At 50.7% G+C, this 23,428-nt stretch overlaps 1 protein-coding gene across 1 annotated transcript in view; it reads right to left on the bottom strand.

Moving 5' to 3' along the window:
- The window catches only part of LOC104876864 (uncharacterized protein ENSP00000471857-like), a 63,887-nt gene that overhangs the window by 7,671 nt on the left and 32,788 nt on the right, over positions 1–23,428 (bottom strand). The window contains exon 2 of the mRNA XM_010645100.2: positions 4,025–4,759. Within this exon, the coding sequence (XP_010643402.1) occupies positions 4,025–4,759 (735 nt within the window). The remainder of the gene's footprint in view (positions 1–4,024; positions 4,760–23,428) is intronic.

Genomic DNA, 23,428 nt, shown 5'->3' with positions numbered 1-23,428 from the left:
CCCGCTGTCGCCAGCTAAATGGATCCTTTGGCAGCTTGGTAGGAGGGGGAAGGGAGGACTGTGCAGGCAGGAGGGGAAACTGACAGGCGGGGCCAGGGGCCCTGGGAGTCTCCAGTGCTGCTGAAATTTGTTTTTCTCACTGTCCAGCTTGTACTTCTTTCCACACCTAGACGGTCATCACTGGGGCCCAGCTCTGCTGTGAGCTCACTGTGTAAAGAATGCCAGCAAATCTCTCTGCCACTCGGGGCCTGGCTTCCATCACAGGGCAAAGGGATGACCTCCAAGGCTCAGATCAGTCTGACATCTGGAGTTGCAGGAGGTTTTGTGGCTTCTACTTAGCTCTGTCTAAGCCATTCAGGCTGTGTTGGGCTCTCCTGGGTCTGCAGGGCCTGGGGTGGGGGGTGCTGGGAATAAGGCAGGTTGGGGTGAGCTCCAGAAAGCAAGAGATCTCGTCCTGGCCTCCAGGGGTGCATGGTATGATAGGAGTGCTAAGGGGACAGGGAAAAGCTGGAGTTGGCTGCTTTTGAAATAAGAAATGCAACATACTGGTGAAAAAGTAATAGAACATTCTACTGGGGAGAGGGAATTCTATGTAACGTATCAAACGTTTCACTGAATAACCATCTTTGTAAGGAGCTAGGAACAGTGTCTGGCAGGTATAATCAGTATCGAAAACAGGAGTGTTCTGCTATACTGACTATTACTCCATTATAAGCATGCAAGGAACTTGGATCCTAGGAGCCTGGAAGAAGGCAGCCTTCAGCTCTCTGCTCTCAGTCAGCTGTGCACTTGGTTCCACACCTGCCTTTACCTCCCCAAACACACCAGGCCTCCACATCTGTCTGCTTCTCTGCCTGAAAGGACAGTGCTATCTAGTGCAAGTTAAATGGAGGTTGAACCGGAGGGAAGAAAACCACGATGGCGATACATATAACCCTACACTCCTGACACTATTAGCTGGCATTTCCTAGATGAAGTCCAACCCAAGGCATGCCTGGTAAAGGAAGGAGTGACCACTGGGGAAAGAAAACCATGGCAGGTAGACACAGTGAGGACTCTAACACGGCTACCATGGTGCTTCTCTGGGAACACGGAGTGAGGAAGGGGATGAGGTCAGGGGATCCAGAGGGCAGCCATGGGGCACTGCACCTTCTCCTGGCCAGAAAGCAGGGGCATCCAGGGGAGGGCGCAGATAGCAGAAGACTGACTCCACCCATGTCCTTTTGAAAAGAGGTGGCTGGGAAGATAGGGAACAGCAAAAGGTGGCCGATGGATTCACTGCTCAGAGAAGCAGGTCAGGTGTAACCAGGCTGGGGACGAGGCAGGGAGCCCCAAAAACCTCTGCTTCTTCGTCCGCCTAGGACTTTGCATCAGGCCAGGGTGCTGCGGGTAGGCAGCAGATTTCCACGAAAACAAGATGTCTGCATCTAGGGAGCAGATGGCACCTCTCTGGCTCTGAGTCTTGGAAGGGTGGCCCAGCCAGGCTCTTGGCAGAGTTGCCCATGGCAGCAGCTCTTGGCCCCTGCAGGGTGTGCTGGGGTCCTGCCATCTGCCTGAAGCATCTTGGGGTTTCCTTGCTCCTACTCTCACCCTTGCCTGTTCTACCCATGGCCCTCCCTCTAGCCCTAATCTAGGACCTGAAAGGAGTAGGGTCAAGGCAGTGAGGTGCAAAGAAAGTCCCACTGGGGAAATGTGACATTTGCACTCGTGCTGAAAATGCAAACATAATGATAAATGTTTGCCGAATGAAGGAGACGTGGTTCCATTTAACTTGCATTGAAATCTTCAGAGGAAAATATTCTGACCTCCCTAGGAAAATGTCAGGTTCTAAATATATCAGGGGACTTGCACAGTGGATAATGAAAAATCTGAAACAGATTAATACCTAGATACTTTTCCCCCAAGGAATGAATTCAAAACAAAGAGTATCAGGTAGGAGAAGAAAGTCCAGCAGTCACCAGGAAAACATTTAGCCAACTAGAGAAAAGACATTCAAAGGGAGGTCAGGTTGGGATGTAGCTTAGCGGCAGGGCATTTGCCTAGCAGGTGAGAGGTCCTGGATTCCAGCCCAAGAACCACAGAAAAAAGATCTGCCCTGCATGTTCACTTCTGGAGTTCTCAATCAGCTTTAGAATCTAAGTTGACAGAGTCACGAGGGACAGAGTGAATTGTCCCTCTGGAAAAGGACATTAGTGACTTTGTGGGCAGGACAGTCCAGCAGAAGGGATGACTAGAGAGCCAGGGGTCACTCAAGTAAGAACTCCCTGGCCATGGGAGCTGCTGGAATTCCTGCAGGGATGGGGTGTCCGCTACCTGACTGTCAATTTACAATCCTCTGTACTTGCTGGAAAGTTCTTTCAAGCCTCAAATCTGCCTCGAGCGAACTTCTAGCCACATGGCACTGAGTCAGCTCTTTGGAGCTGCACCAAGTAAATCTAATTCCTCTCACAACATGACAGCCTTTTAAATATTTGAGAACAGCTCTCAGGTCCTTCTAAATCTTTCTCTTCCAAGGCAAACTTCTTTAGTTCCTTTAATTGCTTTTATAATGCCTTTTTTGGGATCCCTTCCTAGCCTGTGATCTTTCCCTAAATGCATTCTGGTGTGTTAACATCCTTTTAAGAGGTGCTCAGATCTGAATGCACACGATGAAGGAGGCCTGAATACAGCAGAATGGGGCGGGACTGTTTGCTTGCCCCTTCTGGACCCCAAATACCTATTACTATCATATAAGGCTGCGCTGGATTATCCAGCGGTCAAGACAAATGAGTGTCTCAGTGAAGGCTGAAGCCCCTAGACAGTCTCGGCCCCATATCCAGCTGCTCTGATGCCTCAGAGGCCCCAGTGTCTAGGAAGCAACGTGCAAGTTTTTCTATACCCAAAGTGCAAATAACAGCTTCTTCTGGCACGAGCATAGGAAAGAAATGGGAAGTTAGTTTACTCGGGAAGGTTCTTAATGTGCATCTGAGTCTTCCCGAACTATATAATAATTACTAATTAAAAGTAATTACAGTATTAGTCATTAAAAGTAGGCACATATTACTTAGTGTAGTCATTTTAGCAAAGAGGCACATTTTTATTTAAAAAGCATGGCCGGAAGTGTGGGAGGGACAGACACGAAGTGCCATGGAAACAAAGCCATGAAACAGGATTCCATTCACCATAAAGCGAAGGCACACCGTCCACCACCGTGCAGCTTGTCTTATGCACAGTGGTGAGAAATGTCCAGTATGAATCGAGCAAGATGGATGCACCTACTTACCCCCCACCTATGCATCGAGCTGCTGTGATTTCGATCTAGAATGTTCTGGAAAAGGCTCATGTGTTTAGCAGTGGGGCTTCTGGAAGGTGAGCGGATCACAGGAGCTCTATACTCATCGGTGGATTGATCCATTTGATGAGTTCATGGCTGACTGTGTTGGGAGGTGACGCCCAGGTGGAAGAGGATGTCATTGAAGGCTTGCTGTCTCCCTCCCTAGCGCCTTCCTTCCCTCTGCTTCCTGGCTGCCATAGATTGAACAACAACCCTTTGCCAGGCCCTTCCATCATGGCCTGTCTGCCTTGGGGCTCAGCTAACAATAGATTGAACTCTTGAAATCTGAGCAAAAATAAACCTCTCTTCTTAAAATTGTGGGTGTCGTGTATTGTGTGTCCCAACAATAGGAAAGTGACTAAGACACTAGCTGTTTAAGAATCCACAATACCTAATTTATTGTTTCATCATTTCCCAGAAAGCAGGAGAAATGGACATATTAAGAAATCCATCCTTAGGAGTCTGTTTTCTGTGGAGACCGCAGCGTCCAGAAAGACCAGAGCTGAGGTAGGGTCCCATTTTGTGCTCTCAGTCCCAGTTCTGCTTGCCAAACGCCCCACCCTCTAGGCCTCCACCTGCCCAGCCTCTTTCTCCACACCCTGGAGCCCTCTGGTGTCCATTGTCAAAGCTCTCCCTTCGGCCTCTCCCCCCAGGACCCAGTACCAGCCTCATTGTTCCCTCCTCCCCTCCCTGCCTGCTCCCGCTGCTCACCTGTACCGGAAGGGCGCCACGGTGGCCGTGATGGGCTGACTCTGCTGATGGACCGAGGAGAAGCTAATGGTCCCTGGGCTGGGAGAGGGGCGCTTGCTCTGTGCTGGACTGTAAGCTGGAGTCACGGCCTCTGAAGCTGCTCCCTCATCAGGCTCCAAAGAACGTGCGTAGTTTAGATCTCTTTGATCTTTGGCTGGGCAACTGGGAGGCTTTCGACCTTCAAGAGGCCCTGGTATTTGAGTTTCTCCATGAGCACTTGTCTGGGGTGGGCTCCTGCCGCGGGTCTGGCGGACGGGAGTCCCTTCCTGGGTATTCTTCTTCTTCCCCTGGATGCCTTGTGTATCCCCGATTCTTCTGGACCCAGCCCGGGGGGAGGGGGCTGCCCTTGGGGCTACTCTGGGACTGCTCCAGGGGGAGCTGGGGAGGCTTTCACTGCCTTCGGCCAACTCCCTTGCTGCCCCAGCAGCCCTTGGGGAGCCTCTCCCGCGGGAGGCCTTGGGTGAGGAGTTTCTGGAAGAGCCCGCAGCCTTGCCCAACCTCGGGGAGGCTGCTCGCTGGGGGCTGAGGGCCAGGCCAGCCTGGCGAGGTCGAAGCTGGGGAGACGCACCCGGAGTGTGCATCCTGGTCTGGGAGGAGGCTCTGGGCACTGGGATGGAGGAGGCATAGTGAGCGCGGCTGGCGGAATTCACATTGGCCATCCCATTCATGGCGGGGCCGGCAGAGCAGACTACTGTCCTGCAAAGAGAGGGGAGGGAAGGACACGGTCAGAGAAGGCCCACGCTGCTGGGCCAGTGGGGAGGTGCAAGTGCCCAGGCTGGGTTCCTATCCTGCCTGAGTTGGCAAACCCCAGTACCCTTCTGCTCTGAAGGGCTGGAGTGAGGCCCTTGCCAGCTCTTACACGAAAGTGCTCTGGAACTGCAACGCTTCGTTTAACTTTCCTTCACACTCTTCTCCACTGACCAGCGACACAGCCCCGCCCCCTCAGATCTTCCATGGTGCCGGTACCCGGCCACAGCAGACAAACTCCCTCATGCCTCCAGCCTTTTCTCCTCTTGCTCCTGCCACACACGCATGCTCAGCCGGCCTCTGGATTTCCCCAGGACGCCTCCCTGGTGCAGTACCAACTTCTTCCCTAGGCCCTTGGGCCCAAAAGTACAAGGATCATCACTGGTCCTTGTAACTGGTAACCCTCTCTCCTTGAGGCTCCTGCCCACCTGCTGCTCCATCTCCACATCACTGGGAATTTGGGCACCTGGACCACAGTCCTCCTCTCTCCTCAGTCCCTGCCTACCATTACCTCCATTCCTGGCAAAAGACCTCTGCCACCCGCTGACCTCTGTCTCGTCTCCGAGACCGAGTGTCCCACCTTGGCTCCAGACAGCTCCCTCTGCACACTTCCTGCCAACAGCACTCGGTCTGCTCTCTTCCAAGCCTTGCTTCAGTAATTGCCCCGTCTCTCTCCAGGATCTCCAGCCCTCCCCTCTGCTAGCTTCCTGCCTTGCCATGTTAATTAATGAAGTAATCACTCTCATTTCAAAGGGAATGCACAGTAGTTTACAAAGACACATGCCATCAATTCCGGAATAATTAAAGAGTTAAATGTAAAAGATGAAAGTATAAAAAATTTGTACAACATATACATGGATGTTTCCACAATTTTGTTCTGGGGAGCACCGCATCAAAGGCAGAAATCAGAAAGGAAAATACTGATAGATTTTTGAGTACATAGAAATTAAAATCTCTGCATGGACCAACAAAACAAAACATCCTTTCAAGAGGTGAGAGGCATCACAACAAAAGGCAGAAATACTTACAACAAGTATGAAAAACGAAGAGTTAATACCTTTATTGTAGAGAGCTCTACCAAATCAGTATTAAACAATCACTCTATAGACCTTGCAACCACCTCTTTTATTGTGACATTATTTCTTATCCTTGCAACAAGTATGAAAAACGAAGAGTTAATACCTTTATTGTAGAGAGCTCTACCAAATCAGTATGAACCAATCACTCTATAGAATAAAGGGCAAAAGATAAGCAAGAAACTCACAACATTATAAATACAATTAACCAAGACAAAACATAAAAAAACTCCCACAGAAATTCGATATGTGCAAATTAAATGTTCTGATTTGTTGGTACTGACTTTACTATCATTTAGAAAATTACGACTGTTGCTAAGAGTATGGGAGCCCTCATACATTGCTGTGGGAACAGTGCTGGATCTTGAATTTATCTTAGGAAAAAGATTAAAAATGTGGGCAAGGGTTTGCATACAATGGAAACACTTGAGTTAGCTCTCTCAGGGTTGAGCTGTCACTGGGTACAGATGGAGACAAAGGATGTCTGGGACAGTGGGAAACCACCAAGGCACAGCCAGTCCACCTGAGACCACCGGAGGCCCCCTTGAATACTGTGGATGAAGCTACGAGCAAAAGCCTGAGCTGGCTGATGGCTGGGGTTGGCCTTTCTCTGCCTTTGACTCTCTGGTCTGGGACCAACTACAGGCTAAACTCTAAGTAGTCCATGTAGAGCACTGGGCACTGATGGACTTGCAGAAACACAGCTTATAATGAGCGTGAGAGCCAGGGCATATGGGGAGGCTCTGCCAACAGGTAAAATGATTTCCACAAGAAAGAGAAGTGCTGTGACTTCCTCCCTTCTTCTCTAATTGATACTCAAATGACTCAAAACCGTCACTGGATGGGCTATTGCATGTCCAAGGGCAGCCAAACTTCTGCTCCCTCCCCATCTGTCTCGTGCTGCTTCCTGCCACTCGCCAGGCTGCAGACTAAAGTGATGCTCTGCCTGCCCACGGTATCCAGCACTGGCATGCCCAGGGCAGCCCCACAAGGTGGACAGAGAAGCAATTTTATCAGCGGATCTCAGGGGAGTCAAGTGGGTGGTGCCTGCGGCTGTGAGAATTACTAACTTCTCCATGCCACCTGCAAAATGAGGGCAGGAAAACCTCTAGAAACTGCAGACAGGCGAAAACTTGGAGTCTTCAAGACAAGAAAAGTACACTATGTTTGAGCCTGTGGGCTTATAGTCAGAATTCTCCCAAAGTAGAGAGGGGAGGAGATCTACTTTATCATCTTTCTATACAGAGCTGTAGTGGTCAGCTATGTGCATCTGCTGAGCCAGGCCAGAAGAGCACAAGTGCAGACCTGACCAGAGGTTTCTGTGGTGCTGAGCTGCTGCCCTTGGCCTCCAGCACAGAGCTGGGTGTTAGCCAGAAGGACTCAGACCACTGACCCACTTCATCCTCACCCAGACTCCAGCATTCCCAAGTTCACTCCCCTCAATGGCAAGGGGCCACGTGGCCCCCTTCTGCTTCTGCCCTTAACCCAAACCCCACCAAATCCCAGTGTGGGACCAGAGCCAACTAGGCACTCCAGACTGGCCCTTTTGGAAACTACATCTGTGACAGGGAGAGCCCAGAACTGCATCTTGCTTCTCCCTGATTCTCTCCTGGGAGTGGTTTCTGGCTCAGGTTTTGATGCCCAGAGACCCCCCACCTCTGGGAGCCCAACTCACCTGCCTCGTCTTCCATGTAACCCCAGATCCCAGCTCTGCAGTGACAGGCCTTGACCCCCTGGGCTCAGACTTCCCAAGGCTCCCTGGCTGTGGATGGCCAGCCTGCCAGCACACAGTCTGAAGGCCAAGGACGTTGCCTCTGCCTCAGTTGCTAATGGAGCACAGGCTGTTGCTGCTCTTACAGGCTCATCATTTTTTCAGGAGCCAGAGCGGGAGAGGATTGCAAGACACTCCTAAGGCAGGTCACAGGAGCCACACCCTCCCTCTCCACTGCAGCAGGGACCCTGCATGCTCTTCCTCCCCAGATGCCTGGGAACAGAACACACATGGGAATGTGAGAACCCTGTCCCTGGTGGAGCCCGGAAGAACCAGACCAGCTTTGGGGTGACAGGAGGCTCCCCAAAGAGTGAGTGATTCTAGCCTGTAGTAAAAAAGTCACTGAGGAGCCTTCCTGGTTTGCCTTGGGGGAACCCACAGGTACTCAGCATCTATAAGGGGATCTCCTAGGACTCTCAGCACCAAGTGCTCCCATCTCAGACCTTGCAACCACCTCTTTTATTGTGACATTATTTCTTATCCTTGCAACAACTAGAAAGGTAGAGGTTATTACCCCTGTTTCACAGGTAAGGAAAATGAGGCTGAAGTGAAGTGAGCTGCCCAAGACACGCAGGGATGGAAAGCAGTAGAGCAGGGTGATTCCAGCATAGCCAGGCGGGACTCTGAGGCTCCAGGATGGATCCCTTCCTCCGCCCTGCTCAGCTGTATTTGTGGCCTAGCCCCGCAAGTCCCCAGTCTCTGATGACCATTCTCCTCGCCGTGACAGCTGCTCCAGGCTTTCTAGAGATAGTGATGGAGTTGGAAGTGGGGGTGGGGAGGCTGAACCTCGTTAATAGCTTGGAAAGCAGAGGAGAAGGAAATCAGTCATAGGCAGCCAGGTTTGGGGTGAGTGAGGTCTCTTTTCCTTCTCTTCTTCCCCAGCAGTCCTCATATGTCACCCTTCTTCCTGTCCCCCTCATACGGATTGCCTTGGGTGGTACTAGGATGAGGGTGGTACAGGGACAGGGTCCCAGGGAGACTACAGGCAGCATGAAGAAGGGGAGGGAGATGATGGGTCTAATCCAACCTGGTCAGACTTAATAGGCCGGTTGGTGGGGTTGGGGTGGAGGCTGGGATTGTGAATCTTGGCAGACAGAGAGGGTGATGAGATGCGGAGGAGGGGAGAGTGCACATGGGTGGTTGGACTCCGAGCCTCAGACCCATGGACAATGGTGCGTCCAAGGAAAGGCTGAGGCCTCTGCCCAGGTCATCATTTCTTCTGGGATGCATACGGATGCCTATGGCTGTGGCATCCAGTCTGCATTCTTAATGCACCGAATGATTTGGGAGACTCCATGCATCCTGCCTCACCTACACTTCCCTGCGTCTCAGGTCCCGAGCAGGCCGAATAAGGCAATACTAGGAAAACGTTTGGCCTCCTGAGATGAACAGGGTTAGCTGTAATGGCTTCCATCTCCCAGACCTCAGTGTTGGACAGAAACACCCAGAGAAGCAGGGACAAATTGTGCCTCTTCTGGATAGGACTACGTTCGATGCCAAAGAGCTTGTCTAGCAAGCGTTATCAGTCACCCTTTGTCAAACCTTTACAGTGTGATTGAGGAGGGTCAAAGAAGGGTGGGGGAGGAGCCACAGAAGCGAGGGTGTGTGCGTGTGTGTGCGCGCACACGTGTGTGCGTGCGTGCATGCGTGCGTGTAGTTGACGGATCCTACCAGAACCTTTACCTACAAATATGTTCTTCTATGCACCCTGCTCTGAAATTTCACTGACCTCAATGAACAAAAGGGATCCCTGTCCTCAGTAAGTCACACTAGGGAGTTGCTGTTCCCGTTACAAACAGCATCCCATTTACAGAAGGATTTGTGGCAGGATCCCTTTGTTCCACAGCTACACACCTTGGCTGGACACCATCCATATGCCAGGTGCTCCACCAGGTGCTGCGGCAATCACTATGGCTGAGACCCAGGCTCTGCTCTCAAGGATCGAGCAATCTGGTAGGGAAGAGACACGGGCACAGGAGCAGTAGGTGCCGTGTGCATCGAGAGAGGCAAGGTAAAGTGCCACGGGACTTGATCACCATCTGTCGATGAGAGCACAGGCTTCACGGAAGAGGCGGCAGGGGTGGTGGCTGACACTGCAGGCTGGGCACAGGGGGCTTTGATGATAGGACCCCCCCAGGCCCGTGAGTCTGACACCAGCCCCTTCCACAATACGGACCCCACTCTGGAGCCAGAGTCCTGGGTCCAAAGCTGGGCTCTGTCATTGGCTGATGGTGTGGCCTCAGTCAGGCAAGTTCCAGAACTTCTGAGTTTTCTGGTGTGTAGAATGAGACTAAGACCAGGACCTACATCACAGGGCTTCTTTGAAAAGTGAGATAGATTTAAATAAATAAGGTGCTTAAAGCATAGTAAGAATTAACAAGCATTTTTTGCTTTTATGACCACAGGACAAATAGCCTTCTTTTTCAAGTATCCCTTCATCCCACATACCCAGGGTCAAAGCTGAAATGTCTGCTTCCCCCAGATCCTCCAGCACAGAAGAGAATAAGAGAAACTGCCAGGCCAGGATCAGAACCTGCAGAATCAACAGGAAAAACTCTGTGTCCATGCTGGCTAGATACTAACCTACTGTCCACCAGTGGAAGGAGCAGGAAACCAGACAGTTTGAAAAATGTGTAGTGGCAAGGATTGACGCCGCTGAGTCTGGAGGACCTGGGTTCAAATTCTAGCTCTGCTACTTCTTGCTCTGTGGCTTTAGACAAAGAGTTGACTCAGTACAGCGTCCTCATCTGCAATAATGATTTCAAATATCAAAGCAGAATATAAAAGTGAGGCACTCAGCAAGGTGATGGACTCGTGAACTGGCGTTCAAGAACTAGCAGAAATTAAGGACAGCTTTCCAGACCAGAAGGAGCTGCTGAATCAAGGGGCCGGTGGTTTCCTGGCAAGGCTGACCTATCTGGACACTGGCACGGGTCATGGTCCACGCCCAACATGCACTCCCACCCCCTTTCCGGTCTCTACCCCCACTGCCTGCTTTCTCATCCACAGTGCGTGCTTTATTTTTAAACCAAACTCTTTTTAGTTGCACTTGCTGGCTGTGTGCCGGAAGCATGCTAAGTGCTCCACCTGTATTCACTGGCAACTGTCCTGTGAGTTGGTTCTCTGTTATCATTCCCATTTCAGAGGCACCGACACTGAAGCACAGACAGGCTGAAGAACTTGCTTTGGGTCACACAGCTAGAAAATGGCAGACCCAGGTGGCCCGGCCCCAGGGATGTCGCCCGTACAGGCCGAGCCCAGACTCCCTCCACCACGCATCCTCTCAGCCTCGGGTCATCCTGGTCCCGGGTCCCATCAGGATAAACGGAGGCTGTTGGCTTAATGCTCTGCAAACCCCAGAGCCAAGAAGTATTCTGGGTTTATAAATATTTCACTCTGGCTCAGAAGATGGTGAACGCCTAAGTGCCAGCTCGCTCGGATCTGCCAGGGGCAGGGTGCGGGGTGGAGGAGGAGGACAGTCCCCTAAGGTTGCGAGGCCGCCCTTTCTGCCCTTGAGGCGCGAGGCGGCTGCCGCGTAGGCGGGGCGCGCGGGGCGGTGGCCGTGGTGCTGATAGGACAGCTCACAGCTCAAGATGGTGAACGCCTAAGTGCCAGCTCGCTCGGATCTGCCAGGGGCAGGGTGCGGGGTGGAGGAGGAGGACAGTCCCCTAAGGTTGCGAGGCCGCCCTTTCTGCCCTTGAGGCGCGAGGCGGCTGCCGCGTAGGCGGGGCGCGCGGGGCGGTGGCCGTGGTGCTGATAGGACAGCTCCTCCTGCAGCGGCCGCGCTGGGGGAGGCAGCGCCTGCGCTCTGGGAAAGCAAAGAGGCCCACTCGAAATGTCAGAGCATTTTAACCACAGCGTTGAGAGGCTGGATATGTCGTATTAGGAGAAGAGGGGACGCGGGAAATAAAAAGGATAAGGAGAAGAATACTGGAATCATTCATGGGAAGGGTTAGAGCATCTCTGAACTCAAGCACGGAGGCACAGACCCTGAAGGGAACAGAGTAGAAGTGTGGGCGTGTACACCTGTAATCTCAGCACTCTAGGAGGCTGAGGCAGGAGGGTCACAATTTTGAGCCTGAATATAGCAAGATATTGCTAAAATATAAAAAATAAAGAAGGCCTGGGGATGTAGTTCAGTGCAATCCCCAGGGTCCTCCCCCCTAAAAGAAACCCTCAGAGGCCTGGGCCAGGACCACCCCCTAGCGACTTGCTCCATCCTCACCTCCACTGGGTGCTACTGTTTCCTGCCTGTGGATGGCAGCAAGTTACTTGAACATATTGAGTCTGTCTCTTCATCTGTGAAATAGGTACCACACCAAGGCCTACCTTACTGGGGTTGTTACAAAGTCCGTATGAGCTGGTACAGGAAAATCACCTCAGACAATGCCTCCATCACAGACACTGAACTCATGCTGGTTATTAATTCATCAGCATGGAGTCTGTCTCCCTTCTCCATTCTGCCCCCAAACCTACCACTTCGTCAGCCAGTCCAGTCGGGGTATTTCCTCTTTAACCTAAATTTCTGTTTTCTTGCTTGCGTATGAACAGGGGCCAGTATATGTGGGACCAAATGGACAACAAACTGAATTTCCCAACTAGGCACATTTAAGAAGGTGGCGTGGGGTCGTAAGAGAAAGGAGAGTGCGCTGAAGTGTTGTCTGTCCTGCCTGTAGGATGACAGCGTACTCAGGTCCCACTGAGAGATAGGACGGTGGGCGGAAGGACCCAGGGGCCCAGATGCCACAGACAGACTCCTGGTCGCACACACTTTCTCCGTCCACCTGCCATGCACTCTCTCCTTCCCAGGAGTGCTGATCGGGTTCCTCCCACAACCAAACAGCTCAGGCTTTGCTTCTGGTTGGGGGTCCAGTCTGGTGCCCAAGGCTCAACCACCTCAGGGAGACAGAGCAGTGTCTCTTGTAACATAGCCGAGAGGTGGCTTGTGCTGCTGCAACTGCTTGGACAAACATCACATACAGAGTCACAGCCACTCACACATACAGTCAGACACGCACACACCCGTACATACACACACACACAGCCACATGACCCACACTTTTCTGGTCTGAATGTCTGTGTCCTTCCCAAAGTCACACATTGAATCCTAATCTCCAGTGCAATCGTACTAAAAGGTGAGGACTTTGGGAAGTGATTAGGTCAGGAGGACTCTGCCCTCACGAATGGGATTAGTGGCCTTATGAAAAGAGGCTTTAGGGGGCCTGTTCAGCCCTTCCTTCACGCATATGAGCACACACAGAAGGCACCAGCTATAAGGAACCAGCTTCCACCCAGTGCTGAGTATACTGATGCCATGATCTTGGCTTCCCAGACTCCAGAACTGCAAATAGTTTATAAATTACCCCATCTGAATGGACTAAGACACACTCTCATAACCCCCCATATCCGCAGACACAGAAATGTGTGTGACACTCACATTTGCACAGAGATACAGTGTATACACTCATTACTCTCACATGTACACACGTCATATTATTTGTTCACTCTGGCACACATTTTTTTTAATGATACTTGGGACTGAACCCAGACCCTTACACTGAGCTACATCCCATCCCTTTTTTATTTTTTATTACGAAACAGGTCTTGTTAAGTCCCTAACTTTCCCAGACTGGGCTCAAATTTTCAATCCTCTTGCCTCAGCCTTCCAGAGCATTGGGATTACAGACACAGGTCACCATTCCCAACTTATTCACACACACACACACACACACACACCTCTCAAGCTTGAGTCTTTCATGTCTCCTCTCTGGTCCTTTGCTCTCTTTCCCTTTGGGTTACTTCCTGTCCAGCCCAGAGGTGAGGAAGGCCCTGTGTCCTGGCACCCTCATCCATCTCGAGCAGTGTGCCCTCAGGCTTTCCCTGGAGAAACCCACGGTGGGCACACAACTTCCACTCAATATCTCTGGGCTGTGGTTCTTGTTTAGCTCTCGAATGGCACTGGGATGTGTCACAGTGCAGTGTAGTAGCAGAACCTCAGTGACTCTTGCTCCTTGCTCTTCTCCTACACCACCTGGCTTTTCCCTTTCCTGCAGACCACAGTGCTTCTCAGACTGCATCATGAGGAGGTCCTTGGGACCGAGGATGGGACTGCAATGTCTTTTACCCCGTGCCTCTCCCTGTCCAGCCTCTAACCTCCGCTGGCTCCCAGGACAGTGATAAGGGAAGACCTGTGAGCGGCCAGGAGGCCACAGTGTAAGGGCTCTGAGCCCATCCCCCCACGTCATTCTGGAAGCCACTCAGCCGCCTGGTCCCTGGCAAAGAAGGCAATCACCCAGGCCATGTCCAGGGGGCGCCCAGTGGCTGTCACTTCGGGGGCAGGCAGAGCACTGGCAGAAGCTGAGGAAGCTGGGATCAGCTGGCTAGGACTTGGCCGCGGAGAGGGTGGGGACTTGGTACCCACAGCGCCCGCCCGGCTGGCTCCGGGCTCAGGATGAGGATTGGAATTGTTCACAGCAGTGGGACTCGTCATTCCCCTCCCCATCTCCACCCCGGAGCCCGGGGCTCTGCCAACACCCTCAGGAATTCTCTTATCCTTAAGACCGTGCCATGGTTTCCTTTCTGGCCAGATGGCAATGTGTTCTCAGAGAGGAGAGATGGGGCCAGCGGGAACGCAGGACTGTTCTGCTCCCTAGCACGGTGGGTGAAGTGATCAAGCAGGAGACCAGAGCTTCCCCCTCCATGCTGAGCCCTTCCCCAGGATGGCGTCTGAACACTCCCAGGGCCACTTCACCACCTGCTTCCCAGACAGGTTCCCCGCCCGCACTGCCCTGCCTACCCTAGGGCTGTCAGAGGCAGGACACACTGCACAGGAGAGATGCTCACTGCATCCCTCCCACACCTCAGAATCTCTCACTTCACCTCCTCGGGCCGGAAGTTCTTCCAAGTGTCTACCCTCCATCGCTCCTGCTAAGGTGGCAAACTCACTTCCCAGTTCTTCATTCTGAGGGCTTGTTTCTTGCACCCTCTTGCCTTGGAAATAAAAGTGGGATTTTAATTTCAAGGAGGGGCCCCAGAACCTCCCAGCTGAAGACTTGTGCTGTGTCAGCACATTGGCATTTTTTGCTGATTTGATCCATTCAAACGGCTCCACTCTCAGTATCCTTAGTTCCTTTTCAATTAGCCAAGGGAAATGATTTAGTGCTAATGAAAATCAATGGTTTAAAACTGTCCCACAAATCACAGAGGGGCTGCAGGCCTGGGTTATAAATACCTCCCAGGAAGTTGAGCTGGCAAGGGAAGTGTGAGCAGCCCCCACTCAGCTCCCTTCACTATCCCTTCCCCCTGCTCCTCTGTCCCAGAACAAGAAAGCCCCCATCTCCGGTGTGCTCCCTGTGGGGCAGGTTAGACCTTAGAGTTCCAGGTGGCAGGGGCACAAATGCCAAGCTTCCCAGGGAGCCGCCCAGAGACAAGCCATGCAATCCATGTCTCACTCCCCACTCCTCACTCCCCAAAGTCACTACAGGTCTGGCTTCCTAAGCAACAGCTTAGATTCCAGATGGACCCTGGAGCTGAGGACTGGGGGAGGAGCGCCAGTGGGCGGAGCCTTTGGGGGTGGAGCCTCTGAAAACCCCCAGGCAGCCGCCAGATGACCCAGTCTCCCACTGGAAGGGACTGTCAGCTCCACCTCCCTCATGCACGCACTTTTCTCTTCCCCCCTAATTTAAAGCTTCTGGTGTTTCTCCACTAAGACCTTTTCCAGCCAGACAGACGGAGAACAAGCCCTGAAATCCCACATCTCTTCCAGGCCGCAAAGGCCAGAGCCCCTGGTCTGGGGAGGGGGGTTCCTACAGGAGAACTTGGGAGGTTCTGGACACTTCCTGAAGGTCTTTGCTGTGTGTGGACTGGTTCTCTGCCTGGAAGGTCACATTCGGGCACATTCAGAGAGGGCTGGACCTGCAGTGTGGCTCCAAACCTGGCAGTGGTCCTGGGCAGGCTGGTTCAGACCAGGCTGCCTGCCAAGTTAGGTCAGCACCGGGCTGGCCACACTAGCAGTAATAAGCTCCATCTGTCCTGGTCAGCTCCAAAGGGGCGAACAGTGGGCTGGGTAAGAGCAGGAGCTGGAAATTGGTAGTGGACCGAGCAGTCAGGGCCCTGAACTTTGGTGCCAATGTCTCCTTGCATTATTCAGGCCCTGGGCCTTTGCTTTCTCATCTGGAGAGCAAGACCAGCAATTTCCAGCATGGAAGAGATTCCCAGTCCCATTACCTCTTGTTCCAGAGAAGCAGAGGAACCACCGGTTGCCTGTGTGTCTGTGTGTACTGTTGCAGTAGAGCTCCCTGTCCTGCTGGCTTCTCCAGACTCCCTCCAAGCCAAGCTGAAACCATGATCGGGGCCCCTGCGCCCAAGCCAGGATGACTCCGGCTTTCAGCAGCAGACATCAGTGCTGTGGTCAAGCACAGAGCAGGCTTTCCCTTTCCCACCGATCCTAGCTCTCAGGGGCAAAGTCCCATGAGTGGCGAGGCTCCCTTGACGCAGCTCCTAAGGCCCAGTGTCCTGGCAAACATCAGGAGGCTCACAGGTGGGTATACAGGACGCTCAGCATGAGCCAAAGCTAACAACACAACCCCTCTCCTTTGCAATCCTGCCAGACACACCACAGATGCAACTGCCCCACCCTGGTGACCTGACATTCAGGACCTCGCTGTCCTGGAGGAAGTGCTGGCACAGGTCTCTGAACAGGGTCCCCTCCATCGGGAATGACTGATCAACAGGTTTTGCCAGAGCTACCTAATAAGCAGAACTGAGGCAAGAGACCTGCACTAAGACACCTTAGCGCTCGCACAGTTAGACCAGAAGCACACAGGCCACCTGAGCTTACCTACCCTTACGGCACCCCTGACCTACCCACACTCCCATGCAGTGTAAAGTTTTCACAACTTTTGGGAGGTATCGTTAGCTATCGGTCTATAAGCTGTGTAGCTCTGAGAGTCACTTAACTTCTCTAAGCTTTGGTTGCCTTATCCGATAAACAAGGGTAGCTACAAAGATGAGATAGAGCATGTTTGGAAAATGCTTATCAGGAACACGTGGGAAGTACTACAAGGGGTTGTTCTTAGCTGGCTTTGGTGATACACACCTGTAATCCCTGCTCTCTGGGAGGCTGAGGTGGGAGGATCACAAGTTTCGGCCCAGCCTGGGAATTTAGTGAGACCTTGTCTCAAAACAAATTTTTAAAAGGCTGGGGATGTAGCTAAATGCAAAGGCCCTGGGTTCAATCCTCAGTACCATTTTTTTTTTTTTTAAAAAAGGTAGATCTTTTTACTTATGGAAATAATAAAACTCACATTAGAAAAAACAGAAAATCTTGAAAAATCTGAAGAAAATGTCTACTGCTTAAGAGCCTATCACTCTACTAAGATGATTATTAACATTTTTAAAGAGTTTTGATTTCTTCTAGGCTTTTTACTATATACACACAACAGAAATTTGGTTATATTATATCCACCTTTTATATCTTTTCATTATACATTAAACATTTTCACTTTTTTTGGCAGTACTGGGGATTGAACCCAGGGCCCTATACCTGCCAGGCAAATGTTCTACCAAATGAGTTACATCACAAGCCCTTTTTTAAACTTTATTTTGAGACAGGTTCTCTTTAAATTGTGCAGGCTGGACATGAACTTATGGTCTCCTGAATAGCTGGGGTTATAGGTGTGTGACAGTGTGCCAGGGTAAACATTTTTACTTGTTTTAAAATCTTTCAAATTTATTGAAAAACATACTAGGTAATAAACTATTTTGTGAATGCATTCTATAAAAATAGCTCCACCATCACTAGCCATTTTACTTATTTATTTACTTATTTATTTATTTATTTGATAGAGGGATTGAACTCAGGACCTTGCTCAGGCAGGCGGCAGCGCCACTGAGCTAAATCCCCAGGCCAACTAGCCATTCAGATTGTTGCCTGTTTTCACTATTATGTACAGCAGGGTGATAAATATCCAAACGAGTTTTTCTTGAATAGTCAGATTATTTCCTCAGGCTACATTCTTAGAAGGAGGATCACTACGTCCAAGGGGAGAGTCTTAGAGAGATGCCTGGTTACAAATTGCAGACTGCTGTTCAGCAAGATGAGCCAGCCCCTGCCTGCAGTAGAGTCTGCAGTACTTGACTCAGGGCACCCTCCTGAGCAGTAAGTCTCTTGCAACTGAATTGCTTTGCTCAGCGGTGGGGCTGAGCCTGCTGGGGGCCCGGACCCCCCTTGAGCCACACATACCAAGAGGGTGAACAATGTTCATGAGCCATCAGGCCAGGCAGGGAGCACAGCTGGAGGAGCAGACACACGGGGCGGCCCCACAGCCAGCAGATCCTGTTCTGTTCTCCCAGATAAGAACGTGAACTGCTGTACTGTAAGATTTAAGCAGAAGCTCAGGAAGAACTCTGTGTCTGCGAAGAGCACTGAATACTAGGACTGGGTCTTTCTTGTCCTCTGCTCGGAGCGGAAGGGCAGAGCTGCTCCTCTGCCGGGAATATTCAGGGTCAGGTGTACGGACAGGATGGCAGGATGGCCCTGCATCCTTGGAAAGCCTCCATCTGTGCCTGGAGGACCAGTGAGGAAAGTGCCAGGAAAATGGGGCTGTTGGTGAGTTTTCAGAGTCCCTATGCGTGCCAGGTACTGATGGCAGCAGGAGTGGGGGTAGAAGTGTGTACCACGCACGATCTACCCTGAACAATAAAGCCAGCTCAAGCAGCCCCGACTTTGCTCTGGAAGAGGAGATTTACAGAATGAAGGTCCTTGCCTACCTGAGGGTTCTGGCTGGTCCAGGTAGGCAGTGCCTAGGTGCCCTGACCAATGCAAGCCTTCAACTCCCTTCTCAGGTCTTCCCTTTCCTCCTCCCACCCCCTTGCTCTCTTGCCCCTTTTCTCTTTTCCTTCCTCCCTTAATTCCTTCTTTCCTTCCTTCTTTCTTTTTCACTTTTTTTTCAGTAGTGGGAGTCAAATCCAGGGGACCACCGAACTATATCCTCGGCCTTTAATATTTTTTGAGACAGGGTCTCACTAAGTTGCTCAGGCTGGCCTCAAAATCACGACCATCCTGCCTCAATCTCCTAAGTAGCTGGGATTACAAACATATGCCTCTAAGAGGTCACCTAATTTCCCCATCCTAGCTGGGTCGCATGATTCCCGGTAAGCATCTGTCAGTCCCTCAGATTCTGTGGCTGGAATAGCCAGGTTCTCCTCTGTGAACTCCAGCCTGGGCACCCGGAAATGTGGTGTTGTTCTCACTTCCTTTTCCACCTACTCTTTCCCTACAGGCTTCCTCCAGGCCCTTAGAACCAGAAGACAAAGTGGAAGGGAAGCAGAGGCTGCTGAGGCCACGTACCGCATGGAGAACAGACCAAGAGCTACACAGGGCTTACGTGCACCCCAAGGTCTTTGGGCAGGAGCTTATGACACTTCTCTTCCTCTCTTACCCTCCCCTCAATACTGCAGGCTGGGCGTGGCCTTGTTCTGATACACCCCTCCTTGTGTCTCACGAAAAGTCTTCCTCCTCATTACCTTTGGTTCCGCTACTGACAAGGCGGGCTGCCATCCTGAGCTGACTTACAGAAAAGTGCTCACATAGCCCAGTTTCACCTGGGCCTAAACAAAAAGTGTCCATAACGCTCATCCCTGCCTGTCATATGAGTGTCCTTAAGCTAGAGACCACATCCCTTCAGGAAGGCTTGCTGTCCCAGGAGGTTTGGGTTTAGGCAACATGCGACACCCTCTGGGGACATCAAGAATGAGCAAGTTATTGTTGACAGCAGTATACCAGTGTCTTGAAATACAGTGTCTCACTACCTCCTGCTACATGACCTAACTTTTTTTTCCCTCTCTCTCCCTCTTTTGGCAACACTTGTTGTCATGGAGATTCTAACACAATGGGGCAGGTAGGAAGCCTGTTGCTTGGCAACGGGATGCTAGAGTTACAGGATTGGCTGCCGAGGTCTAAAGGAGCAGAAAAGATGGTAAAGGAAGGTGGGAAAGTAGAGAAATGCCCCAGGGGAACACAAAGGCACAGGAGAGAAGCAAAAGGCATGACCAGAATGAAGAGAGGAAAAATAAAAAAGCAAAAAGACAACACGTAACCTCTTTGGGGCTGGGTCACCATTTGTGTATTTGCTAAAATGCCCTCGGTAGAAACAACAAAGCAAAACAAATGTACATTCGTATATTTTTATAGCTGTGTTTATGTGGTAGCAGGATGAATGGAGTAAAAAAAAAAGTTCCTAAACATCAGAGCAGGAAAATTCTACCAGAAGACACCATGATACTGTGGAAACAGCGTGGGCTTTAGTGTCAAAACCTGTTTGAATCTCTACTGCTTCCTTGATGTGTGACCCGATCAAGTGACCTGATTTTTCTGTTTTCTCATCTGTTCAGCGGGAACAGCACCCATGAATCTCATAGGGTTGCTGCAAGAATCAATGAGAGGAAATGAGGGGCGCTGGCACAGAGTGGATGCTCAGGAAGTGGTCAGTTGCATAGCTATTATTTTTGGCCTTTGGTAACTAACCACGTGTTATTATTTCAGTCACCACAGTAGGGTGGAGTGGAAAGTGTCCTCTCCTGGATGCTGAAAGGCCTGGCTTCCATCCAGACTGATGCCCCTGATACCTATGAGACTCGGGCGATCTATTAGCCTGAGTCTCAGTAACGCATCTGTGAAATGGGTAAAACAACCATTCTCTTACAGTGACTAGGAGAGGGTGGATAAAGGACCTACTCCAATGCCGAGCACCTACGTTGTGGCTCTATGCCTGCCTGCTCTCTGGAGTCCAGTAGCTCTGGACTGGGGCTGGTTTCAAGCTTCCTGCAAGAAAGGGAAGGGGCTCAATGATGCCTGGGTACCCAGCCAAGCACCCACATTCTGGGTGACTATGGAGAAGACAGGGAGAGAATGCAGGCACATGAACAATGCAAAGGCAGCAGGGGTGGCCAGAAAGGAGGCACCTGGCACCCATTTTAGTCCATTTCTCAGCAAGGTGGCAACGGCATGGTCAAGGCAGTGGGGCTGACCAGCTCCCTCGGGCAGGTGGTGCCTGGCAAACTCCTGCCACCTCCCAGGAGATGTAACATCTTCTGGGGCCCAGGAAGTTCAGAGAATCATTTTTGACATCTAGCCTAAACCTTTCCTGTTGCAATTATCAGCTCAGCCCCTCAGCTTCTGTCTGAGAGAGTAAATTAAGTGGCTGAGGAGGTAACTGTCTCACCAGCTTCTAGGTTCATGCCAGGACTGGGGCGGCAGGCAGGAGAGCAGTGAGTCACACAGACACTGTTTAACTCAGCTGTCTCACTGTCTACACTGCTCCCCCGGCTCTCGCCCCCAGTACTCTAAACCCCTCTGCGGTTTCGGAGCCGGCTTCTCCAATAATGCCGACAGACGTCAGAGGGATGCTGTCACCATGTCTACTAAGCCTGAGCCCAGCATGCCAGCGTGGAGGAGGCTGAGAAGGAGGGTGGTGGGACCAGGGAAGCCGGGAGGGATGTGAGCCCAAGCTGGGTGGGCAGCTGGTTTCATCTGCAGTTTCATGAGGCCTGGACCTGCAGCAGAGGCCAAAAGACTTGGTTAAAAAAAAAAAAAAAAAAAAAAAAAAAAAAAAAAAAAAAAAAAAAATAAAAAAAGAACCTGCCGGAGCTTTGAGAAAAAAAAGATGAAAAAGAAAATGTAGCAAAGGACCTGACTGCAGCTTGGATAACTTAGAGAAGGCCCTGTTTGCAGCTTTAAGAGCATAGTTACTTCAGACTCCACGTGTGCAATTCTTTTTCTGCTGCCCTGAGGGGAAACACAAAATGCCTGAAATTGCAGCAGCAAGAGAGACTGAGGGGTAATGGCAGGAGGAGGCCTTGACAGGGAGTGGGCGGGGAGAGCAGGCCCCTGATGCTCCTGACCTGAGATACTTGCTCTGGCCAGGTGTATTTTCCTCTCCAACACTTAGAAGGAACACTTGTAAACACTCATTCCCTGGGGTGGGCGGGGAGACAGAGCTGAGGAGCCCTTCTTAAAGAGCTCCAGAGGGGAGAGTCGACAGCCTGACAGAGGCTGGACCTGGGGGTTTCACAAGGGCTCACAGAGCCCACTCTGCAGCTGCCATGTTGGGGAGAAAGGGCTGCTGGGAGGCTCGGGGGCTCCTCTGCTTTAGCCGGCTTCAAGTTTCTCTGTTTTAAACACTGGTTCTTCTCTTAGTCCCTCCAGGCTAGTACGAAAAATTCCATAAACTGAGTCTTGTAAACAAAGGTATTTCTGACTGTTCTGAAGCTGGAAAGCCCTAGATCCTGGCTCTGGCAGATTCAGTGTCTACTGCAAACCCTGTCTGGTTTCTGACTCACTGAAGACAACTTCTTGCTGCGCCCTCACATGGTGGGAGGTCAAGGGTCTCTCTTTTATAAGGGCACTAATTCCAGTCATGCAGGCTCCACTCCTAGGATTCAATCACCCGCAAAGGCCCTACTTCCTCATAACATCATGTAGGCAGTCACATTCAGACCACTGTGGCTCTCTGAGTTAGACTTCATGTTCAGAATGTGCTCCCCAGCTAAGCCAGGCATGGTGGCCCACACTTGTAAATCCTGGAATTCTGAGGGGCTGAAGCGGAGAGGTTGAAAGTTTGAGCCCAACCTGGGCAACACAGTGACTTAGCACCTTAGACTCAGTCTAAAACGAAAAAAGAAAAAAGTGAGGAGGATGGACCATAAAGAAAAAACGTCTCTTCCAACAGAGGTATTCCCTGGAGCTGACTAGAAACTGGGACTAGGAGCCACAGTAGCCGTGTGAGTGCTTGGAGAGAGGGAAAGAGTACAGCAGGTTACTGACTGGCTTTTGCAGAGACCCAGCTGGCCCCCAAGAGCCAGACCTCAGATAGGGACTCTGTCAAGTGCTGGAGGGGGGCTCCCCTGTGATAAACTTGGTCCTAATCACTTTTGGCTCAAACAAGCCCTTTGCTTTTCTACTAGTTCTGAAGGATTAGACACTTAAGTGGCATAAGCCTTAATATTCTTCAGTTTTCTGAATTGTCTTTGTGCATTTTTTTTATCTTCCCTCCACCTTTTTAAGTTCTTCTTTTTGAAGTAACTTTAGATTTACAGAAAAATTGAAAAGATAGTAGAGTTCTTATCTACCTTTCATCCAGTTTCCCCTAATGTTAATTTTATATAACTGTGGCACATCTGTCAAAACTAAGAAATTCACTTTGTTGGAGGGCCGAGGCAGGTGAATCACAAATTTGGGGAAATTGGTTATCCACACACCAAAGACTGAATCGAGATCTGTAACTCTCATAATGCACTAAAATAAAACAAAAATGAATCAAACACCTAGATATTAGACTAGAAACACTTAATCTGCTGGGAGGTAAAATAGGCAAAACTCTTGAAGACATATACAGGTAAGGGCTTTCTGAACAAAACCTCAGTTGCATAAGAAATAACACAGACTCAACAAATGGGATTACATCACATTAAAAAGATTCTGCACAGCAAAAGACACAACAGAAAGAGAAAAGAGAAACTTACAGAATGAGAAAAAATTTGCCAGCTATTCCTCAGACAGCTGGCAGCTATTCCTCTACACTATGGACTAGAGTATATGAAGAACTAAAAAAAAAACAAAAACAAAAACAAAAAAAAACAACAGACCCCCCCCAGATAAAAGACCCAATCAGAAAATGGGCAACTTAAATGAACAGGTACTTCCCTGAAGAAGAAATATAAATGGCCAATATTTTTTTTTCCTCATTGAGTTTATTGGTACATTTTAGGTAT

This window comes from Fukomys damarensis, unplaced genomic scaffold, assembly GCF_012274545.1.
Source record: "Fukomys damarensis isolate Sample0158 unplaced genomic scaffold, DMR_v1.0_HiC HiC_scaffold_11, whole genome shotgun sequence".
Classification (NCBI taxonomy): domain Eukaryota; kingdom Metazoa; phylum Chordata; class Mammalia; order Rodentia; family Bathyergidae; genus Fukomys; species Fukomys damarensis.
The sequence above is the reverse complement of the archived record's forward strand: the minus strand, read 5'-3'. Positions and strand labels throughout refer to the sequence as shown.